The sequence below is a fragment of the Pogonomyrmex barbatus genome, unplaced genomic scaffold, assembly GCF_055798465.1.
Source record: "Pogonomyrmex barbatus isolate J1 unplaced genomic scaffold, ASM5579846v1 scaffold3, whole genome shotgun sequence".
In the NCBI taxonomy this organism is placed as follows: domain Eukaryota; kingdom Metazoa; phylum Arthropoda; class Insecta; order Hymenoptera; family Formicidae; genus Pogonomyrmex; species Pogonomyrmex barbatus.
Window position 1 is genome coordinate 15,701,433 of NW_028297127.1, and position 20,153 is coordinate 15,721,585.

Consider the following 20,153-nt stretch of genomic DNA (forward strand, 5'->3'; position numbering starts at 1 on the left):
AGATATTATATGTTAAATGCATTTATTTTGAAGAATATAACATGAAAGGAGATTTTAAATCAAAACTGGCTAATACAAGAAATTTAATATTTTGAAGATTATTAGTTATCTTTAAAGATCTTTAAATAACGCAATATGTCAAAAGACATACATAAATATATATGAGGAAGAAATGCTTCTAACATAGAAATATATTCTATGTATTTATCAGCCAGTTAGCTTAGATGAAAACCTCAATTTCTATACATATCCTAAATAATAATTATTAATAGATATGGATAAATCAAGCATAGTCTTTAAGATAAACGTGGCAGCCCTGTGCTCCTTTAAGCAATTATAATTTAATAAGCTTGAAAAAAATATATGCATATATATATATATATATATATATATATGAATGCAAAATTAATTCTGGAAAAGAGTGCGTGTAAATTCTATATAATCCAACGCTGCTGTTATCGGTCGTTCCGATTTGGGATCTACGTAAGGTTTCATACGGGCAACGCAATAATCAGCCATTTCCTTCGTGAGGTTCTGAAAAAAGATTAATTAATATATATACGTCGAAATTGTAAAAGAACATAACATATATTTCTAAATATTTTGTAGTATTTGCAACACTTACAGCATATAATTCCTCCTTTGTAACATATGGCCGGTCTGCTGCAGTGATGGCTCGGAAAGCGTTTTCTATTTCTTCCGAGCTCTGCACGTTCTCTGTTTCTTTGCTGATCATAAACGCCATGTATTCTTGCAATGATACATAGCCGTCTCTATTAGGATCCACGATGTCTGCGAATAATAATATCATATTAAAATAAATGTTCGAAATAATATAATCAAGAATATATACATAATACGAAAAATTGAAATCAACCTAATATGTTCTCGAATTCTGGATCGGGTTGTCCTTCTTCCATCATAGGTAAATCATAACCCAAAGCTCTCAAGCACGATTTAAATTCTTGGTGATTCAAACGACCGCTCTTGTCCTTATCGAAGTGCTTGAACATCATGGAAAATTCTTTGAGTGCATCTTCAGATACACCGGATTGATTTCGAGCTTGAATCTGCTGTTCCAAATTATGTTGCATACGCATTCCTAATTGATCCAATTGATCCCATTGCTGTGCTAGTCCTACAGTACTGTGTTCTGTGTAACGATTATCCAAAATAAGATGTTCTTCTAGAATAGCTCCCAGATCTTCGATTTTTTTCAGATCTTGACGACGTGCACGCACTTCTTGAGTCTTTCGCTATAAATTTAAATACAATTACGTAATAAATACAAATTATCTCAAATTATCTTTCTGATAAATATATTTCAGTTAAACAAACCTTGGTAGCTTCCAGTTGTTGTTCTAAAGATCCGGATCCCTCCATCATAGATGTTCTATAAAAAAAAAAAAAAAAAAACAAATGATTTGCATTTTTATTCTTAATTAAATAATTAGATGGATAAAGAATTCCTTCAAACTCGATACAAACCTTGTTTCCGCGAGCCATTGATGGAAGGCATTGGCATGCTTGGCGAATTCTTTACGCAATTTGTCATTCTCTTCCTGTCGTTGTGCTTCTTTCGCAAGTTCGACATCGCGTTCCTTAATTATCTTCTGCAAGTTACGCCAAGTATCTTCCAAAGCTTCCATTGTGAACCACGTATATGGATTCGGTCCGACATTGAAACTCTTGATCTGTCTGTCAAGAGCAGCCAGGGCTTGGAAGTCAGCTTCAGCCGAAGATAAGCTGGCTTGGAATTGCGCGTGTGCTTCACGAAGAGCGCGGATTTCTTCGATACTGTTGCAACGCACCGGATCCGTTAGATCTTCCTCAGCATTCTCAAACCATGAGTTGAAAGCGGACGCCTTCTTCGCGAACGTCAAATAGAGCTCTTCAATTTGTCTGAACTGATCCTGCATTCTCAACAAGCGCTGTTTTCTTGAGTCAGAATCGGCTAAAAGCTTTTGCCAACGAGCAATAACATCCGCATGACGTTTCTGAATACTGGGTGTCTGATCGTGACCGGAATCAACGAGCATTTCCTTCAACGAAGTGATATTCTGGATACCCTCGTGTTCAAACGCGTGAAGACCAGCGTCAAAAGTCTCCTGTTTCGTGAGCAGAGTTTGCACGGTAGATAAATCTCGGCCAAACTCCTCAGAACGCACATGAGTCTCTTTGTCAGCTATCCATGACTCGACAACGTCGGCTTTCCACATAAACTGCAAATAGGCCGAGTTGTCATTCAATCGTGTCTTCCTACGAGCCGCGAGAGCTCCGAGTTGCTCCAATTTGTTGCGCAGCTGCGCACATCTCTGACTGATAGCGTCCGCTCGATGATTGCCAGCTTTGATCAGGGTCTCGCCAGCCTCACAAATATCTTTGCAACGTTCACCGTGAGCCGCAAAATCGGTTTCAAACGCATCGTGCTTTTTCAAAAGACCTTGAACAGCAGCCATTGTATCACCATAATCCTCAACGGAGAGTAATTGTTGCTTCTCTGTAATCCAGGCTTCCTCCTCTTCGACTTTAGCGAGGAACTGCTGATATGTCAAGGATTCGTCCAGTTTCTGTCCTCTAGTGGCAGCTAATTGTTTCAATTCAGCCCACGCTTGATTAAGAAGCTTCAGACGTTGTTCAATTTCGGGTACTCCCAGATTGGAAACATCCATCAATTTCTCTCCCGCTTCCTGGACAGCTTGGATAGCAGGTTCGTGACTTCCAAGCTCGGCTTCCAATCTTTTGTGTTTCTTCTTCAAATTCTGCACGCCCGTAAGATCGCGGCCATAATCATCCGATCCAACGAGAAGCTTCTTCTCTTTGATCCAAGACTCTTCGTCAGCGATATCGCGGAAGAATTGATGCAAAGTATTGGCTTCATTAAGCCTCGCCTGTCTATGCGCCGCTAGATTCCTAATTCGCTCGTAACGTTCATTTATGCTCTGACGCTTTTCTTGAATGCCAGCAGCGTCAAATTGACCACTCTCAATCAACGAATCTGCTTGTGCATTCATGTCTTTGATTCTTTCCTCGTGCGCTTGTATATCCGCCTCGACAAGTTGATGTTTCTTCATAAGATTCTGCACCGAGGCCAAATCCTTACCAGCGTCTTCGGATGTGAGCAAACTCTCGACTTCTCCGAGCCAGAAATCAAGGTCCTTCACGGCAGCAATGTAAGTACGTTGCTTATTGGCTTCTTTTAGTTTCATGGATTTTTCTGTGGTTTTTTGTGTAAGATATTCCCACTGGTCAGCAATGGATGCCAGTCTCTTTTGAACCGCATCTTCCGAACCGGCACATTGATGTTTTTCGATTAGATTACCTCCCATAGCAAGTACCGATTGAATTCGATCCGCATTAGCCGCCAATTCGGCTTCGAAAGCTTGATGTTTCTGATGTTTCGATTGTATGTTGGCAGGATCTTTGTAATTCTCCTCAGTTGCTAGTTGAAGTTTCTCGGCAATCCAATTTTCCATCTCATCAGCATCTCGCGAGAATTGCTGCAAAGTCTGAGATTCGCCTAATTTCGAACGCTTCTCAATAAGAGCATCCTTTAAGTGCCGCCAGCGATCCAACACTTGACATCGTTTTTCGTCGATGGGTTTAGCGGCGTAATGCTCGGCAGCGATCAGCTGATCAGCCAAAGTTTGTAAAGTAGCGATCTTTTCTTCATGAGCATTGATTGCTTTATCAAAATCTTCATGCTTCTTGATGAGAGCTTCAACGTTGTCACTGCTATCCACAGCGTCCGCACTGCTGAGAAAAGCTTCCCGCGCGCTCATCCAATTCTCCGCCTGCTCGCAATCCCTGCAGAACAGCTGCAATTCGAGATTCTGATCGAGCTGCATACGTCGTTGAATCCAAGCTTTTTCTAACTCTTGTCGCGCTTCAGCCATAGACTCAAGTTTCTCTAATATTTCTACGCTGGCATAGTGGCTAGATTGCAATAGTTGTTGACCAAACAATTCGAAGGCCTGGAAAGTGCCCGCTCTAGCATCTATCTCCATTCGATGTTCCTATACAAAAAAAAAAAAAAATTAAAAAAAATTACAAAGCGAATTATAATTCGGTTCTCAAGTGTAGTATTGTATGAGTACACAACTCTTTGTTTGTTATGTATGATCAAATTCATTCGACAGTAGACATTACGACAAGCAGAAAAAGGCAGTAATTACGCGAATTAAGCACTGAAAATACTCAAACTGTTAATAGGCAGTATTTTCATTGCAAAACATTGGCAAAAGATCAATCAGCTTTTTCTAAAAAGGAAGATAAAAAAGTCAACGAGATGAAGTACGCGAGATTAATTTTAGGTATTCTCGCCAACAACTCCGCGACTTCCTTGATGCATGCTCAAACGTTCTTATACCTCTGGAAGTATGCCGTATCGCGCGTCTATCTCTGCTCTGTGATTCTATAATTTGAATGACTCAATGAAGGATTTGCCAGATGATTGTGATGATTGTGTTTGATCATGCTATGATGGAGAATATTTTTACCTGATGACGTTCGAGCAAAGCTTCGGCACCCGTGACGTCCGACGCAAGTTCCTCGGAAGCGACCAGACCCATCATCGAATTGATCCAAGCCATCAAATCACGATAATCACTGAGAAATCGTTGCAGATCGTACGAGTCTAGAAGTTTCTCCTTTCTACTATTGGCTTTGGCTGTCAATTGAGTCCATTCTTCGTTGATCTCCTTCTGTTTGGCATACGTTTGCTCGGCGGTCTCCGGATGCGACTGCATCAGGCGATTGGCCGTTTCATCGAGTTGCTTGATTTTGTCTCCTAAAGCTGCCAGATCTCGTTCTAGACCTTCGTGCTTACGCTGCAAAGCCTGAACGCTACGCAAATCCTTTCCCAGATCGTCATTATTCAGCGCCGCGTCTTTCTCGCGAATCCAGTCCTTCGTTTCATCAACATCACGATGGAATCGTTGCACCTCGTGAGCGGAGCCAAGCTGATTGGCCCGTTCTGCCGTGAGCGTTTGCAAGCTGGTCCACTTCTCGTTCAGATCCTGAATCTGCGTCTGAATTTTCAATGCCGCTTCGGTTTGCCCAAGACTCATCAACTGCACGGCGATTTCATTCATCTCGGCCAGACGCACTTCGTTCGCCTTAAGATCAGCTTGAAAATCGTCAAATTTCTTCTGCATGACCTCCACCTGTTCCAGATCCTCGCCCACATCCTGCACCTGGGCGTGATTTTCCTTATCTTTAATCCAAGTAGCCAATTCCGCGGCTTCTCTCACCAGCACGTAAGCCTTAGCGGTCTCGTTAAGCTTGTTCTGACGTTCGCGCGCTAAACGCAGAAGATCATCGTATTGCGCCTCGATCTGCGCTTGTCGCGTAGCGATCGAACTCTGCTCTCTAGCTAGATTTTGTTGGGACGCACTGAGACCCACCTCGGGTTCCACGCGCTTCACGTATGCTGCTGGTACGAAACCTTGACGATCGTTCACCTCGACCTTCCACCAGTCCTTGTTGTTGGAATTGAGTAGAGTCAGAGTATCGCCCTTCTTCATGGACACTTCCCTGGGAGATTTTTCAGTATAATCGTAAAGGGCTACGACACACTCTTTACCGGTAATATCGATCGTGGGTGTCTCCTGTTGTCTGCATGCAGCAGCTTGATCTCTTAATGCCGCGATGGTGCTCGCAAACGCTTCCAGATCGCTGACTAAAGCCTCGTGCTTTTTCAAAAGAGCCTCAGAACTATCTTCATCTTTGCCGTAATCACCGTTCATCACTATAGGACGTTTCTCTTTCATCCACGACTCAGCTTCGTTCGCATCGGCAAAATATTGATGTGCCTGCAAAGAATCATCCAAGTCATTCTTGCGTTGCCGAGCTTTATCCTTCAGCTGTCCCCAGTGTTCGTCCAAAGCTGACAGTCGTTGACCGATTTCTTCGGCCGCGAAGTGTCCCTCTTGCAACATCGTCGAACCCGCCTGGCAAACCGCGGCCACTCTCGGCTCGTGATTGTTAATTTCCGCCAGAACAGCTTGATGTTTCTTCTGGAGATTCTGCACGCCAATAAGATCGCGACCGCGATTCGTGGATGCAGCGACCGGTTCTTTCTCGCGAATCCATGCTTCTTCATCCTCGATGTCTCGGAACAGCTGCTGCACCTGAAGGGAGTCTAGGAGTCGTTGTTTCCTCACACTCATAGGACGCTGCAAGGCCGCGTATCTACCTTGTAATTGTTCCTGCTTAGCTTTGATGTTGTCAGCGTCGAAATGGCCCGATTTGACAAATTGCTCCGCCGCTTGAGCGATACCGTCAATTCTGTCCGCGTGAGAGCCTACATCAGCCTCGAGAAGCGCGTGTTTCTTCTGCAAATTCTGAACGCTGGTTAGATCCTTGCCGTAATCTTCAGACATGAGTTGTCCCTCTACTTCCGACAGCCACAATTCGATGTCCTCTACCGTTCGATTGAACTGCTGTTGCTGAGAGGCTTCCTGCAATTTCGCACCTTTCTTTTCAGTTGCTCGCGTTAAGCTTTCCCACAACGTTACAATCTCGTCCGAACGGGTGCGTATGCGATCACTAGCGTAATGGCCATTCTCGATCAATTCTTGACCAGTGGCTACCATTTCCTCCATGCGTGTTCTATTCGCGTTTAGTTCCTGCTCGAAATTTTGATGTTTTTGGACTTTACCATTCAGATTAGTTGGATCCAAGTAACTGTCATCAGTGGCAAACTTGAGCTTCTCGTTAACCCAACCCTTTGTCTCATCGCAGTCCCTCTCGAACTGTTGTAGCTTATACGCGTCTTCCAAACGACGGCGTCTTTGAGCTGATTTCTCAAGAAGAATAGCTCGTCTTTCCAATAACAGTTGTCGCCGTTGTGCTACATCGTCTGCAGCATAATGCTCGCCTTCAATTAATTTTCCAGCAAAGTCATCAAGCACTTTGATCTTTTCTTCTTGAGCAGCCAAAGATTTATCGAAATCCTCGTGTTTCTTAATGAGCGCCTCCACGCTATCGAGGGAATCTCCCAAATCTTCGTTAGCCAGAAACGCTTCCTGTTTGGCCATCCAAGCGTCCGCCTGCTCGGTGTCTCGATAAAACAATTGCAAATCTACACATTGCTCATACAAAATACGTCTCTTCTCCCATAGACTCAGAAGAGACGATTTGTCGTCGGCGAGGGAGTTCAATTTTCGCGCCACTTCTTCGGCAGCGTAATGTTTCTTCTCCAGGAGCTTATTACCGGCTAATGTGGTGGCATCGAAGCTATCAGCTCTGGCATCGATCTCTCCCTTGTGTTCCTGGTGTCGGTCAACCAAGGCCTCGGCACCAGCCACATCTTTAGCCAGCTCGTCCGCGGAAATAATAGCCCGCATGTCATTCATCCAGGATACTAAATCGCGATAATCGGCTAAAAATCGATGCAGATAATAAGACTCGTCAAGTTTAAGGCGTCGTTCCTTCGCTTTCGCAGTAAGGCTCTCCCATGATTGTAAGATCTCGGCGCGCTTAGCTTGAATCTGCTTAGAATGATCAGCTTCGTGAATCGCGGCAAGACGATCGGCTTCCGCACCCAGTGTATACACCTTATCTTCTAAAGCGGCCAAATCGCGTTCGATACCTTCATGTTTTCGTTGTAACGTTTGCACGCTGGCGAGATCCCGCCCGAAATCATCAGATGACAAGACAACATCCTTCTCTGCAATCCAAGCCATGGTCTCATCGGCATCGCGATTGAATCTCTGGATCTCATGTGCCCCGAAGAGCTTCTCTTGTCGCAGCGTGGCCAACTGTTTCAGTCTCTGCCAGGATTCGTTAAGCTCTTCCTTTCTGCGTAAAATGGTATCACGTTCAGGATGTCCGTCCAACAGCAACTTGTCCGCCAATTCATTCACTTCCGTAACTCTGTATTCTTGACTTGCCATATCCTTCTGGAATTCGTCAAATTTTCTTTGAAGCACTTCCACGTGCTCCAAGTCATGTCCAAATTCATCAGTCGTTACAAATGCCTCTTTGTCGTGGATCCAAAACATCACCTCATCGCAGTGACGAATGAATTGTACGAGAACCAAAGCTTGTTGTAGCTTCAGGCCCTTGTCGGCTAATCGGGACAATAGTAATTCCCATAGGCGATGTAATTCCTCTATAAATAATAAAACACATTACATTAAAAACAAAAGGTCTTGCAACAAAAGGTTTTGTTGCATATATAATTATTACAGTAATAATATCGTTATATGTATTTACAATACTTTCAATTAATCATCTTTAATTCATAATTAAAATAATAACACATATAGATATTTTATATAATTTGAAAAAAATTATTCAAATCTCTGTTCATAAAAAATCAATCTTAAATCTTTGACTTGCTTAAAAAAAATTGTTATTAATATGAAATATTCATAATTCATCTTGAAAAAAAAAAATATATATATATATATATATATATAACAAAATGATAACGTATTTTAACAATATTCGAACGATTGATAAGAGAAATCAATATCTGTAACGTTTGAATATACCTAGTCTCTTGCGAATTACATCACTGGCGAAATGATGTTGTGTTATCATCTCAGAACCAGTATTATCGAGCAGCACAATGGCATTTGAATGAGCTGCAACTTCTGCTTCAAAAGCCTGGTGCTTCTGGATTTTCGCCTGTAGGTTTGTTGGATCCTTGTAGCTCTCATCAGAGGCTGCTTGAAGCTTCTCATAGATCCATCCTTCGAGTTCATCCGCATCTCGCTTAAAGTACTGAAAGAGGAAGGCAAATTAACATAAATATCAACAAATTATGAAATAACATCCAAAAAATATTATATGTAAGATACAAATATTTTTAAATATAAAACTATTCTCTAAGCTTTATTCAAATAACATTTATGATATAAATAAAAGTTGTATTTACTGCGAATAATTATTGAGAACTAGAGAACACATATACTTCAAATCAAAATGAATTTTGATTTATTGAGGGCAGGTTTTGTTAAAAGAATACAACAATGCAATGCATACTTAATGCCAAAAAATAGCAAAATAATAAAAAAAAAGGAAAGGAAAGAAATGAAAATTCAGCATACATGAGGAAAAAAGATTAATTTTCTCTATAAATGACAGGTATCATTTATTGACAACAAATTGTTACTCTTTTATTGGCAAAAACATTATCATCAAATAATTTTATTGTTAATAAATAACAGTTGTAAAATTAAAAAATATAACTTTTCAATAACAAAAGATTACAGAATAATTTAGAAATACAAATAGAGTCTTATCGTGTCAAAATATTTTGAGGAGATTCAAAAAAAGGGTAAAAGATCATAAGATAAAATTCAGACAGATGGAAAAATAAAAGTTCAAGGATGTTAGTTTTGAAATTTCAAAGAAACTGTTCCTTTAGAAGATTCTAAATAAATGTATACCAGGAAAATCTTAAAATCCCAAAATAGAAATACGTACCTGAAAGCGACGGGAGTCCTCGAGCTTGTCCCGCTTGTTGCGCGCTTCCGCCTTGAAGTTGGCATAACGTCCTAGTACCTGCTCTCGCCTCTCCTGGATATCCTCCGGATTCTCGAGGATCTTCACCTCCTTAGGCGTAATTTGATCCATGATTCACTGCCGTTCTTTAAAGTGGTCTCCGCCGACTTATCGTGTCCAAAATGGCCACGGTGGGGTGTGGCAGGATCAATCCGCTGCCGGAATCGATAAACGACGTTCCCTCGCAGGCACTGGCAAATCGTTAGATATGCGCACGACAATAAATCCCGTCGTCAACAATGCGGAAACAATAGCCGTGAGATAGATCTCGCGATAGAATTTGTTTGCGAGCTCGCAGGAGGCTCGCTCCGTTTTCGTCTGCCACGATTGACGTTCGTTTCGAGTTCCGACAATTCAGCCGGATTCTCTCCGTTTCTCCCCGCACTCTCTCACTCCCGCTCCGTCGTGTTCCCACTCTGCGCACTCGAGAACGTTCTTTGCCGATGACACCGCGCGACGAGTGGTTGCACGGTTAAATCTTACCAAATCCTACGCCAATCGCAGCGGCGATACAACCGACTGTCTTTAGTCGGTCACGTTATATATAACCATTGCGTCATTATACGGTAATCGTCATCGTTAGATTATTGCACTGTACAATATTCTCTAACTTCTTAACGACAGTGTCGTTATCATTACGTTGTAATTGCGCAGGTATAATATATGGGAAAAAAGCTGCGTAACGACATACCTAGCTAGTGAAACTGTCGTTAAGAAGTTAGAGAATAGGCCTACTATACCGCAGTAAAATTTTCTTTCCTGCTTTCACACCAAACTTCGAACATATATCTATTTCATTTGAAATATAAGTGCACATTAGTTCAGCTATAAAAAATAATCTTTACTCTTCTCGGTATGCACGCGACACATATTTTATATTTAATAACAAGGAACAAAATAATTGGAAAAGGAAGAAAAAAAGATGATTAAAAAGAAATAAATCTACTTATAAATATGCCTAAACTTATAAAGTATTTGTGTAATAAAAAAATCTCAAATTTAATGCATTATTCAAATATACAATTAGACTGTATATTTATATCAACAGTCGATAATATCGTTACTCTTCGATAATCTCCGAATCTCGATTCTACGTCCCTTTTGATAGTCATAAAAATTCTCTCGATGGTATCACGCAATGATAAATATAATATGTAGCCTCTCTACATATTTCCAATATTTTTTATTATTTATAACTTATCAGGAAATGGAAACTAAATCAATATCATATAAATATAATTGCGATACGAATGATCACAATTATATCTATTCAACAATTCATTGAAATAGTTTTCTACATTTAAAATAACTTTTTATCGATCATAATATTATCGACAGTGATAATTAATTTATATTACGAAAATTTCTTCCTTCGTGTTGTCCGAGGAATCTTGCATGCTATTAGTGCTTTCCAGTGTCGCTGGTAACTTTGCGCCACTACTTAAATATATATTATATTTAATATGTACACACATACATGTACATACATACTCTTTTGTAAGTATAGATAATAAATAATTTAATTAAAATAATAATATTACGATAATTTCTTCGATCTCAGTATTAATAAATACAATTTGTGAAATTTCTTCATCTTGTGCGAAGGACAATGATAACTACAAACAAAAGACCCTTGTACGCAATATCTTAAAAGCATTCATAAAAATCATTAATCTTTTATTTTAGCGACAATTAAGATAACTTAAGTAGACACAGAGATTATTCTCTCTTATAAGTAATATCTAATAAAATTTCTTTTTATTCATTTATGATGGATTTTTTTTTTTAATAAAACTTTAGATACACTTATTGACTACGTAATTATTAGTATAATTTGGTTCTGATAATAAAATTTTGTACTTGATATTTTACTCTTTATATTTTACATCCAGTGTTTAATGTAATATAAACGAGACTGTTTAAATAAAATTATTAGGTATGAAAAAGATTTAAAGATATTTGTTGGATATAATTGGGAATAAAATAAAATCATATATGTGTATATATATATATTATGATACAATAATCTTTTATTAAATTTCACCTACAAACAACGAATCACAGAACGTTACATTAGAGTTCCTTACGTCAATCCATCGTGTTTTCATATATTTTACAGGTAAATAATTATGTATTTATCTCTATTATAATAAAGTCTTATTTGTTAAAATATCTCGTGTAGTGAATTGTTATGTATATGTAAATTTAATTTACCTAAAAATAGGATTTCTGTTGTAGTGTCCATTCATTGTTTATAAGTGTCTGTTATCATGTATAGAAGTGGTATATTATAGGTACTTTTGTCCATTGTACTCTGATATATCTTCTTTTTTTATTATTATTAATATTATTATTAATATTATTACTATTTTCCCGCCGATATATTGTATTCGAAGTACGATAAAAGTCACCACGTACCAAAGAACTTTTCGCTGATAAAATTACAAAATTCAATTTGTCAGAAAAAACGATGCTAGGGTTTTATATGTAAAGGGCTTTTAAGTACCTGGACAAAGTGACGGCATTTACGATACAAATCGCTAGAACTTTTATATGCATCTTTTTTTTTTGTTAGAAGGCAACACGTCTTTGTTAATACGAGAAGGCAATTTGCTTTGTATCATCGGTATATCTGGTGTCCCAAAAACATTTGGATCAATCTGACAGCACTGTGCGTGGCTCGATTTGAGGGGCATCGACTCGAGCGACAAGTGCAAAGGGACAGGCATTATTGGCAGCACTGGATCACTGTTCAAATGTACTGTATATTTCGTTTCTCCGGTATATCTCGAGGCTGTAATGCAACAAATCGGCCTGTGTACACGCGTCGCGATCGGGCCACGTAATCATCACGCGTAATATAGCTAGACGCTCCTCGTTCGTTCCGTCGTTTTCCACTTTTTCTCTCGCGAGCATAATTCAACCGCGGGGATAACCAGCGTTATGTTCCTCTTAAACGTAAATAATATTTTTGACGATTTCCTCTTTTTATGTACAAAACTTAGGACTATAGGATACACTTGCACTCGCGCGCGTCACGCGTTTCGGGGCGCTAATAAGTTAAATTTTATTCTAGAGTTACGCATTTTTTTTTATTATTATTATGCACCCCGAGCGTCAGGCGGGCTTTTCTGCGTGTTGTACGTGCGACGTCTCTGATCAGTCTGAGCATGCGAGACCAGCGATATACACGTGTATGTATGTGCGTTGCGACTGCGACTTTAGAGGCTTAAACGCGAAATCGGCGCTCTCGAACGTATAAAATTCTTCTCCACGATATAATGTATATATAAGAACAAACAACTAATATAGAAAGTTTCGAAAGAAGAGACGTCGCGCGAGACGGTTAAAAGCGCCCTACGCGTGTGGCGCCGTGTCGCCAAAATCTCATAGAGACACATCAAATCGCTCCATTTTTACTACATAACATACAATAGATATATTTATATATAATATATATATATATATAATAATCAATAATATATATATTTTTTTACTAAAGGTATTCTTTATATTTATATACAGAGATATAATCGTCCGCATCGATAATCTTTACGAATAGTAACACTAGGTTGCTAAATAATAATTTTCTTGGACCTCGATGTGTGTATATGTATGTGTGTATGTGTATATGTGTATATGAGAGTATGCGTATGCATATTAGCCAGCACCTTGCGTTGTTGAACCCTCAGCTCACGAATTGGAAGGACCAATCCCTTCCGCTTATACTTAAAAAAATATAATGTGTACCCCTCCCTGAGCTCGCTCCGTGAAACTTTGAGAGACGCTTCTCATCCTTTTCCGCGTTCCACTACATATCTTGTCTCGTCTTCTTTCCTCTCCTCTCCGTATCGTAATCCTTTTCACAGCCCTCATTTCGTTTCATTTTATTTTTTTAACTTTCGTCCGTTTCCATACGTTTTCCATTTTGCGCAAATCGCGCGCGTAACAATTTTCTTATAACGAATCCGAACATTCGCAATACATCGGATTAATGCGCACTAAAAATTGCTATATATGAAACTATTATAAAATGTAAAAGTGCATATACATTTCAAATGATATCAAATATGATTTCAAATATAAACGATAAATATATTCAACAATATCAATATTTAATAATCAGTTTATATGTTATTTAGCAGAATATGCATTAATGACATTATTATAAAAAATGTTACATCATGCCATACGTTTAGGTATTTCATATGTAGCATGTATTTTACGTTTAGGTATTTCATATGTAGCAGTCTTTAATGTGTATTAAGAATGCACATTAAGCAATCGATATAGTGCGAATGATTGAATTCGCTATTAGGTAACATATATAAATGTCTAATATATAATAAATAATTTGTCGCTCTTTCGAATATACAATTTTTCGCTTTCCGGTGCTTTGCGGCTTAAGTAATTTGTCCACGACGTCCCTCCCGCAAGGTACACCAGATATCTTTAGTTTCCTTTCTCGACACGTTAAGAACTAAATTTTGTACAAATTTCAACCAGTCGGGCGTCGTCCTGTCCCGATCCTGCGCAGCATTCGTACACATGAGAAAGAAACGGGCCGCAGGAGAAGGACAAGGTACTGGGTCGGGACCACCTTCGACGACGTCGTCATGCGGCGCTTTAATATACATTTACATAGGTATAATACAAGGAACAAACGAAGCCGGAGAGAAAGATGAAAATAGAGATAGAGAGGGATAGAGAAGCAGATAGACAGAGAGAGAGAGAGAGAGAGAGAGAGAGAGAGAGAGAGAGAGAGACAGAGACAGAGAAAGACAGATAGGAAGAGAGAGAGAAAAGAAAAGGAGAACATGTTTTACAACGTCTGAGGGGTGTGCCATGGCGCGTTTTGGTGAAGAGAACCGCTGGACGGCGACCTTTCGTGCGGATAAAACTCCATGAGGGTTCCGCGACGTCGCATCAATGACGACAACGACAACGGCGGTGATCGACGTCCACATGATGCTCTCGTCGAGGCGCTGTGTTGCTGTTGCTCCTTTTTTTCTCTCTCGTGCCCCGCGGGACGAGTCGACCCCCTGTCTCATGCGCCCGTACAATCGATCTCGACAATGTCCTTCGGCACTTCGACGAACTGATAGACCAGCCGTTGGCCATCCACCTTCGCCAGGATGCCACGCTGATAATAGTAGCGCAGTGCCCTACCCATCGTCTCGTAGTTCATGTCCGGCTTGTTCTTGTGCATACCCCAGAGCCGCGAGACCGCCTTGCTGTCGACCAGCTTGAAGACGCCCCGCTCGCGATTCGTCCATTTGATGTATCGCGGACAGTACTCGCGATCCTGCAGCAGCTTGAGCAGGAACTCCCACAGGTACGTGGTCGAGCCCTCGCGCGACTTCCGCTTCACCGCGGCGCCGCCCTCGCTACCCTGCCGCGGCTTTTTCAACTTGTTCTTCTTCGAGCGCGGCGGGAAGCCGAGCTCGAGAAGGTAGAGATCGTCCGAAACCGAGCTGGTGGCCGCCTGGATCACACTGGTGGGCACGCCACCGGGTCCTCGCGGCGGACTCGGGGTACAGGGGGTCGCAAACTGCCCACCCCCGCCGTACATGTTTATGTAACTGTTGTAGCTATCGGACACTGAAAAAGAGAGAAAGAGGCGAGATTAGAAAAAAGAATCTGCGGCCAATGTCTGCGCGTTGTTATTTATACACCAATCTTCATCTATATCCAGCTTATAATGATCTATCTAACTTTTTATAGCAGAGACGCTCAATTACCGTTAGTATAATGAAAATACTTTTTAATCAGGCTTTTTTGCGCACTACGTAACAAGTGTTTAATTATGTCTCGAGGCATGTAGGGCAGTAACATATGGAAGCCGCTTTATTGTTTATATGAAAGAAATCGATATCGCTGCAACTATCATAGAAATTACTTCGACATCATACGACGAAGAAAGAAAAAAGAAACACGTACGTCTTCACAAAGATATACGCTCTAATCGCATCCCGAAAGAATCCTCACCACAAAGTAGCGTTATTATCTCTATCCGCGATGAAGGGTCGGTGTCAGCGTTTATCGCGTTAGTTTTCGCACCGCGTGGCTTAAGGGTATACGTCGCAGTTGAACGTGCAATCAAGTATTAATAGCCGTCGTTCGTGAAGCGACAAAGAGGGAAAACATCGTTATCGCCATCATCATCGTCGTCGTCATCGTCATCGCTATAGTCGTCGTTGTCGATACTTTTGCCGTTTATTATCCAAATAATCAACGCAAGATAGATACGCTTCGATAATCCACCTGTTTCCGTATGTTGCCCCATTTACGTATCATCCATACTCGTGCTAGATCTTTTCTCTCCGATCTTGCTCGCGAAAACGAAAAGAAACGAAAAAATGATCGAACTCGCGATCTACGGAAATGCCGTTTACGCGACATACGATGTTCAGTGGTTACGAGTGAAATATCGATCGCGCCGGTACGATCGCACGGATGCGAGTGCACACGATCTGAGTTTGTGCCGCGAGCATAAGGTCTTGATCCATGGGCGTAGGAAAACATAGCGAATATGCGCGAGAATCGCCGGCGATTCTTCCTGTCTAGACGAGAGGGGATTTTTTTTTCATAAATTTCATATTGAGATGCAACAGCGATCTCCCAGGAAATTGGCAAGTTTCAGCATTTTTCGCGGGAATTCAATAGGAAAGTGCCTTTTAAAAATAGAATTGGATCTGGAAAGTTTTATTATTATCCTTAAATCCAGCTGCGTGTGTCAGTTGGTCTCGATAAAATTTTCGTTGGTCGAAATCGTATCAGCTTTGTGTAAGAAAAAGATAAATTTAACATTTTCGAGGGATCATCGCGAGGAGATATTGAAGGAAATTGGAGCCTCGGAGTTTTTTCGGGAAAACTGTCTCAGATATTCGCTAGAGAATCAGTGAACGTTCGAGAAGAAACAAACGTCTGGATTTATTCGCGTGAACTCGCATTATGATAAAGAGCAAGGATTTCGTAAACAATTGATAAATCTCGTATATCTTTTACATCACTGAATGAGAGCGCAGTCAGCGGCGAAGGAGAAGGAAAAAAAGAGAAAAAAAAAAAAGATTCGCAGCGGTGACACACGTACGCGCGAATAGCTCCCGCGTCACGTTACGTCGAAAGAGAGCGAAAGTTTCGAGGTTGCCTCGAGATGAATCTCGTGTTTTTTGTATCACCGGGGATGAGTAACCAGTATTATGGCGTGCTTCTCCCATAGGAAAAAAATTAAGAAAGAAAAAAGAAATTCACATTATTTCGCGCCTACGTGCGCGCGACGATGGACCACACTGTGCTGAAAGAAAGCAAAAGTTTTGAAACGCTGCTACGAGAGACGGAGAGAAGCTCCTTTCCCCTTACGCCATTGGGTCGGGACGAAGAGGAGACGGACCGAGATAAAGAGATGAGAGAGAGAGAGAGAGAGAGAGAGAGAGAGAGAGAGAGAGAGAGAGAGAGAGAGAGAGAGAGAGAGAGAGAGAGAGAGAGAGAGAGAGAGAGAGAGAGTTAGAGCAGAGAGTCGAGCGCGATGAGTGGAGCGCGCGGGAGGGGAGGAGCGAGAGGGGAAGAGGACGAGGGGAGGAGGAAGAGGAGGGAATCGGGGAACTCTGCCTGCAGTATGATAGAGGACTGACCCGAGCCAAGGTTGCACGGGTGACGCCATCAAGCTACTAGTGCATAATAGCGCCGCTCGTTCTGAGGCCGCCGCGACTGCGCTAAAATCGGAACTCGTTCTCCGGCCCCTCGCGCGTTCCCTCCCGCTCCCCTGCGCTCCCTCCCGTGTCTACCCTTCCTCGTAGTCGCGTCAACCCTCTTTTTCTCACTCTCCATTTCTTCCCTTCCCGTCCCGCTCCTCCCGTACTGTTTCTCTCTCTTTCTCTCTCTCTTGCATCCTTCTCTCGCGTCGCGCGTTGCAGTTCCGTCGAGAGTCCCGCGCGGTTGAACGATTCCTCGGGCACTATTCGAGGTTTTCTGGTTTGTGGACCGACGAGACGAGAGGAAGATGGAGCGAACGAAGAAGAGGGGAACGGAAGAATATTTATTTGGCGGTACTGAAGCGGTGTATTATCTTCTCCAGAGTGACGGAGCGAGAAGTAATAAGCGGTCGTTCAAAATAACGGCGCGTTTACGCACGGCACGTTTACGCTTTATTTATACAAGAAAATAATTTAACGAATTTTTAAAGAATTTAAAAATTACGCGAAATCATCTCTACCACACCAAGACGGCAAAAGTAGACAGATAGAAATAGACTCTTTATTATGTTACGAGCGAAGTCTCTAGAAAAAAATAGATTTGCGCTAGAAAACAAAGGCAGATCGGACGAAGCAAAAAATATAAAAAAAATATAAAACGAGAATACTTAATTGATACAAAAAGGCAGAAAAAAATCTAATCGATTTTTCGATACCTACGATAACACTATCGTAAATCCATCGAAATACTTCTGATCTGCGATATATCAAGACAATGTAACGCGACAAGGTTTCAATAACTGCAAGAGCTGCGGTATAAATAGCGCGAGAGAAATGAAGCAAGATTCGAAAAGAGGAAAGAGAGAAGAGGGGAGGGGTCGGAGGGGGGAAAGGAAGAGGGAGAGACGGGAACGAAAAACAGAAGAACGGCAGGGGAGCGGAAGATTTTCGAGATGACTCTAAAAATACGGAGAACGCACCGTTGTTCTCGAGAAGTACGCGTATATACGCGGGTTAGAGCATGCACGGGTGGCGGGAGGCGGGAGGAGCGCGCGAGAAGCGAGGAGGGAGAGAGAGAGAGAGAGAGAGAGAGAGAGAGAGAGAGAGAGAGAGAGAGAGAGAGACGGAGAAAGTGAGAGGAAGGCGGTAGTGACTGAGGGCCCGAGAGCGCGCGCGAGAAACAGCTGGAGCGGATCGTGTTTACGCGCGGTATGACTGGCTAGATGAGTCAATCGTAGACCCGTTGTCTAGGAGTGGTCGCAGTGGGGGAACTGCTCCTACTTCACTGACCTATACCACGAGCGTTGTATAGCGCAGGAAAGCACCGCTAGAGACGACGCATCGCCAGCCGATGAGTCTGGTGCGCCGCGCCGCGCCATGCCGCGCCGAAGACCGGATAGAGAAATTCCTAGAAGTCCGGAGTGTCTAGGATCGATCGGCGAGCGTGAATGGAATAGGGTTCGACAGTCTCGGGAGGTGTTTTTCTTTTTTTTTTTTCCTAGATGCAAGCGCGAACGTAATTCTACGGTGTGGAAAGATTAGAAAAGATGTGTAGACTGGAGATTCCTGGGAAACTAGAAAGACCGCGTGTACAATGAGAATAAAAACAAATAGAAGGACAGAGATATGTGAATATTTTAGAATTATGTAAGAAAAATTCAAGCGCAAATTGGAAGATTTGACGAATCAAAAGATAACCTGATAAACCAGTGATTTAACATTTAAAGATGTAGAAGCCGTGGTCACGCGATTATAAAATTGTGAAATCTATTTAAGAGAGATTCTCGACAAACAGAAGATGAAAGTTTTATAGTGTCAAAACAAATAACGCGCCTTGATTAATTACTAGAACAATTACATAATTATTTTCATTATATCGTAGTAAAAGTCTAATCGTTTAGAATCAAAAATATTAACGCGATAAGAACGCGAAAAGATGTTAGATTTTATTATTTTTTTCTCTTTCTCCCCTTCCCCGTATGTATTGCATAGAATTGCTATGTCGATATCACTACAAAGCGCAGCCGGAGGTCGACGTAAGGCGATCATTGGTCGAATTTAAATTCAAGTTTCGCTCGACCCGACGAGACGATGTTCCGCGACAATGAAACGACAACCTAATGCGTCCTCGAGGCCGTATTAATCTTCTATTTAAGCGGCATTCTTCGGCTCTTATGATTGACTCGCAAACAAGGTGGAGGACGAAAGAGCGATTACAGGTTTCAGGAACTTTTCGAAAACTTAATTACGCTAAATAAAATTCTATAACGTTTGAAATGTTTTACAAAATTTAGGCGTTATTTATTAGGCTTATTAAGCTCAGTATCGAAAAAACTGCTCCTAATATAAAATAAGAAGGATCTTATCTTAACCGAGATATACTTAAAGGATTTTCAGGTTAAGTGTGTTTTCTTAAACAAATTACAGATTTGTTATTCACACAGGACGATCATAGAAATCCTTTCCCCCTTCCTCCTTCTCTGTAGAATCAGGTTATATCCACATGCAGAGTAACATCTGTAATTTTAATCCATGCGCTACGTTTGCCGAGCGCTTTATGTTATAAAGTTTTTAAATAAAGGAAATCAAGTCTATGAAACTTGGACTTTAAATAATCATATTTAATTAATAGTTTAGCGCATAACGCATGTAAATGAAACGCGATCGTAAAGCAACCCGCCGTTTCATATCCAAGTCTGTGCTCATCTCGGCTCGTGAAAATTACGCACAGTCGTTCCCTCGGAAGATTACGCATTGGAGCGCATTATTAATTTCTATATTTAACGAGAGTTTCGCAACCCCGGGCGCGCGCGCGCGCGCCCGAGACGAAGATCAAGAAAAAGGAAGCGGATCCGGGGCTCGGGGGCCGCGTTTCCTAGTGCGCTCTCAAGTCGCGTTCCTTCCTGACAGTGTCGGCAGGAAGTTTAGTCGAGGGAACGAGTC

The 20,153-nt window shown here is 41.4% G+C and overlaps 2 protein-coding genes across 11 annotated transcripts in view; both read right to left on the reverse strand.

Annotated features, from left to right (window-relative positions):
• Positions 1-5: 5 nt before the first annotated feature.
• Positions 6-9,916, reverse strand: alpha-Spec (alpha spectrin). Its single transcript, XM_011640010.3, has 8 exons — positions 9,439-9,916; positions 8,502-8,733; positions 4,500-8,116; positions 1,489-4,016; positions 1,339-1,393; positions 878-1,256; positions 626-792; positions 6-534 (listed from the first exon to the last, which is right to left on the reverse strand). The coding sequence occupies exons 1-8, from the start codon at positions 9,586-9,588 to the stop codon at positions 406-408; spliced, it is 7,257 nt and encodes a 2,418-aa protein (XP_011638312.2). The 5' UTR covers positions 9,589-9,916; the 3' UTR covers positions 6-405.
• A 1,608-nt stretch (positions 9,917-11,524) lies between these two features.
• The window catches only part of Eip74EF (Ecdysone-induced protein E74), a 187,810-nt gene continuing 179,181 nt past the window's right edge, over positions 11,525-20,153 (reverse strand). For all 10 annotated transcript variants that reach the window (XM_089079945.1, XM_089079947.1, XM_089079949.1 and 7 more), the window contains one exon: positions 11,525-15,117. In XM_089079945.1, coding sequence (XP_088936071.1) covers positions 14,564-15,117 — 554 coding nt within the window. In that variant the 3' untranslated portion in view covers positions 11,525-14,563. The remainder of the gene's footprint in view (positions 15,118-20,153) is intronic.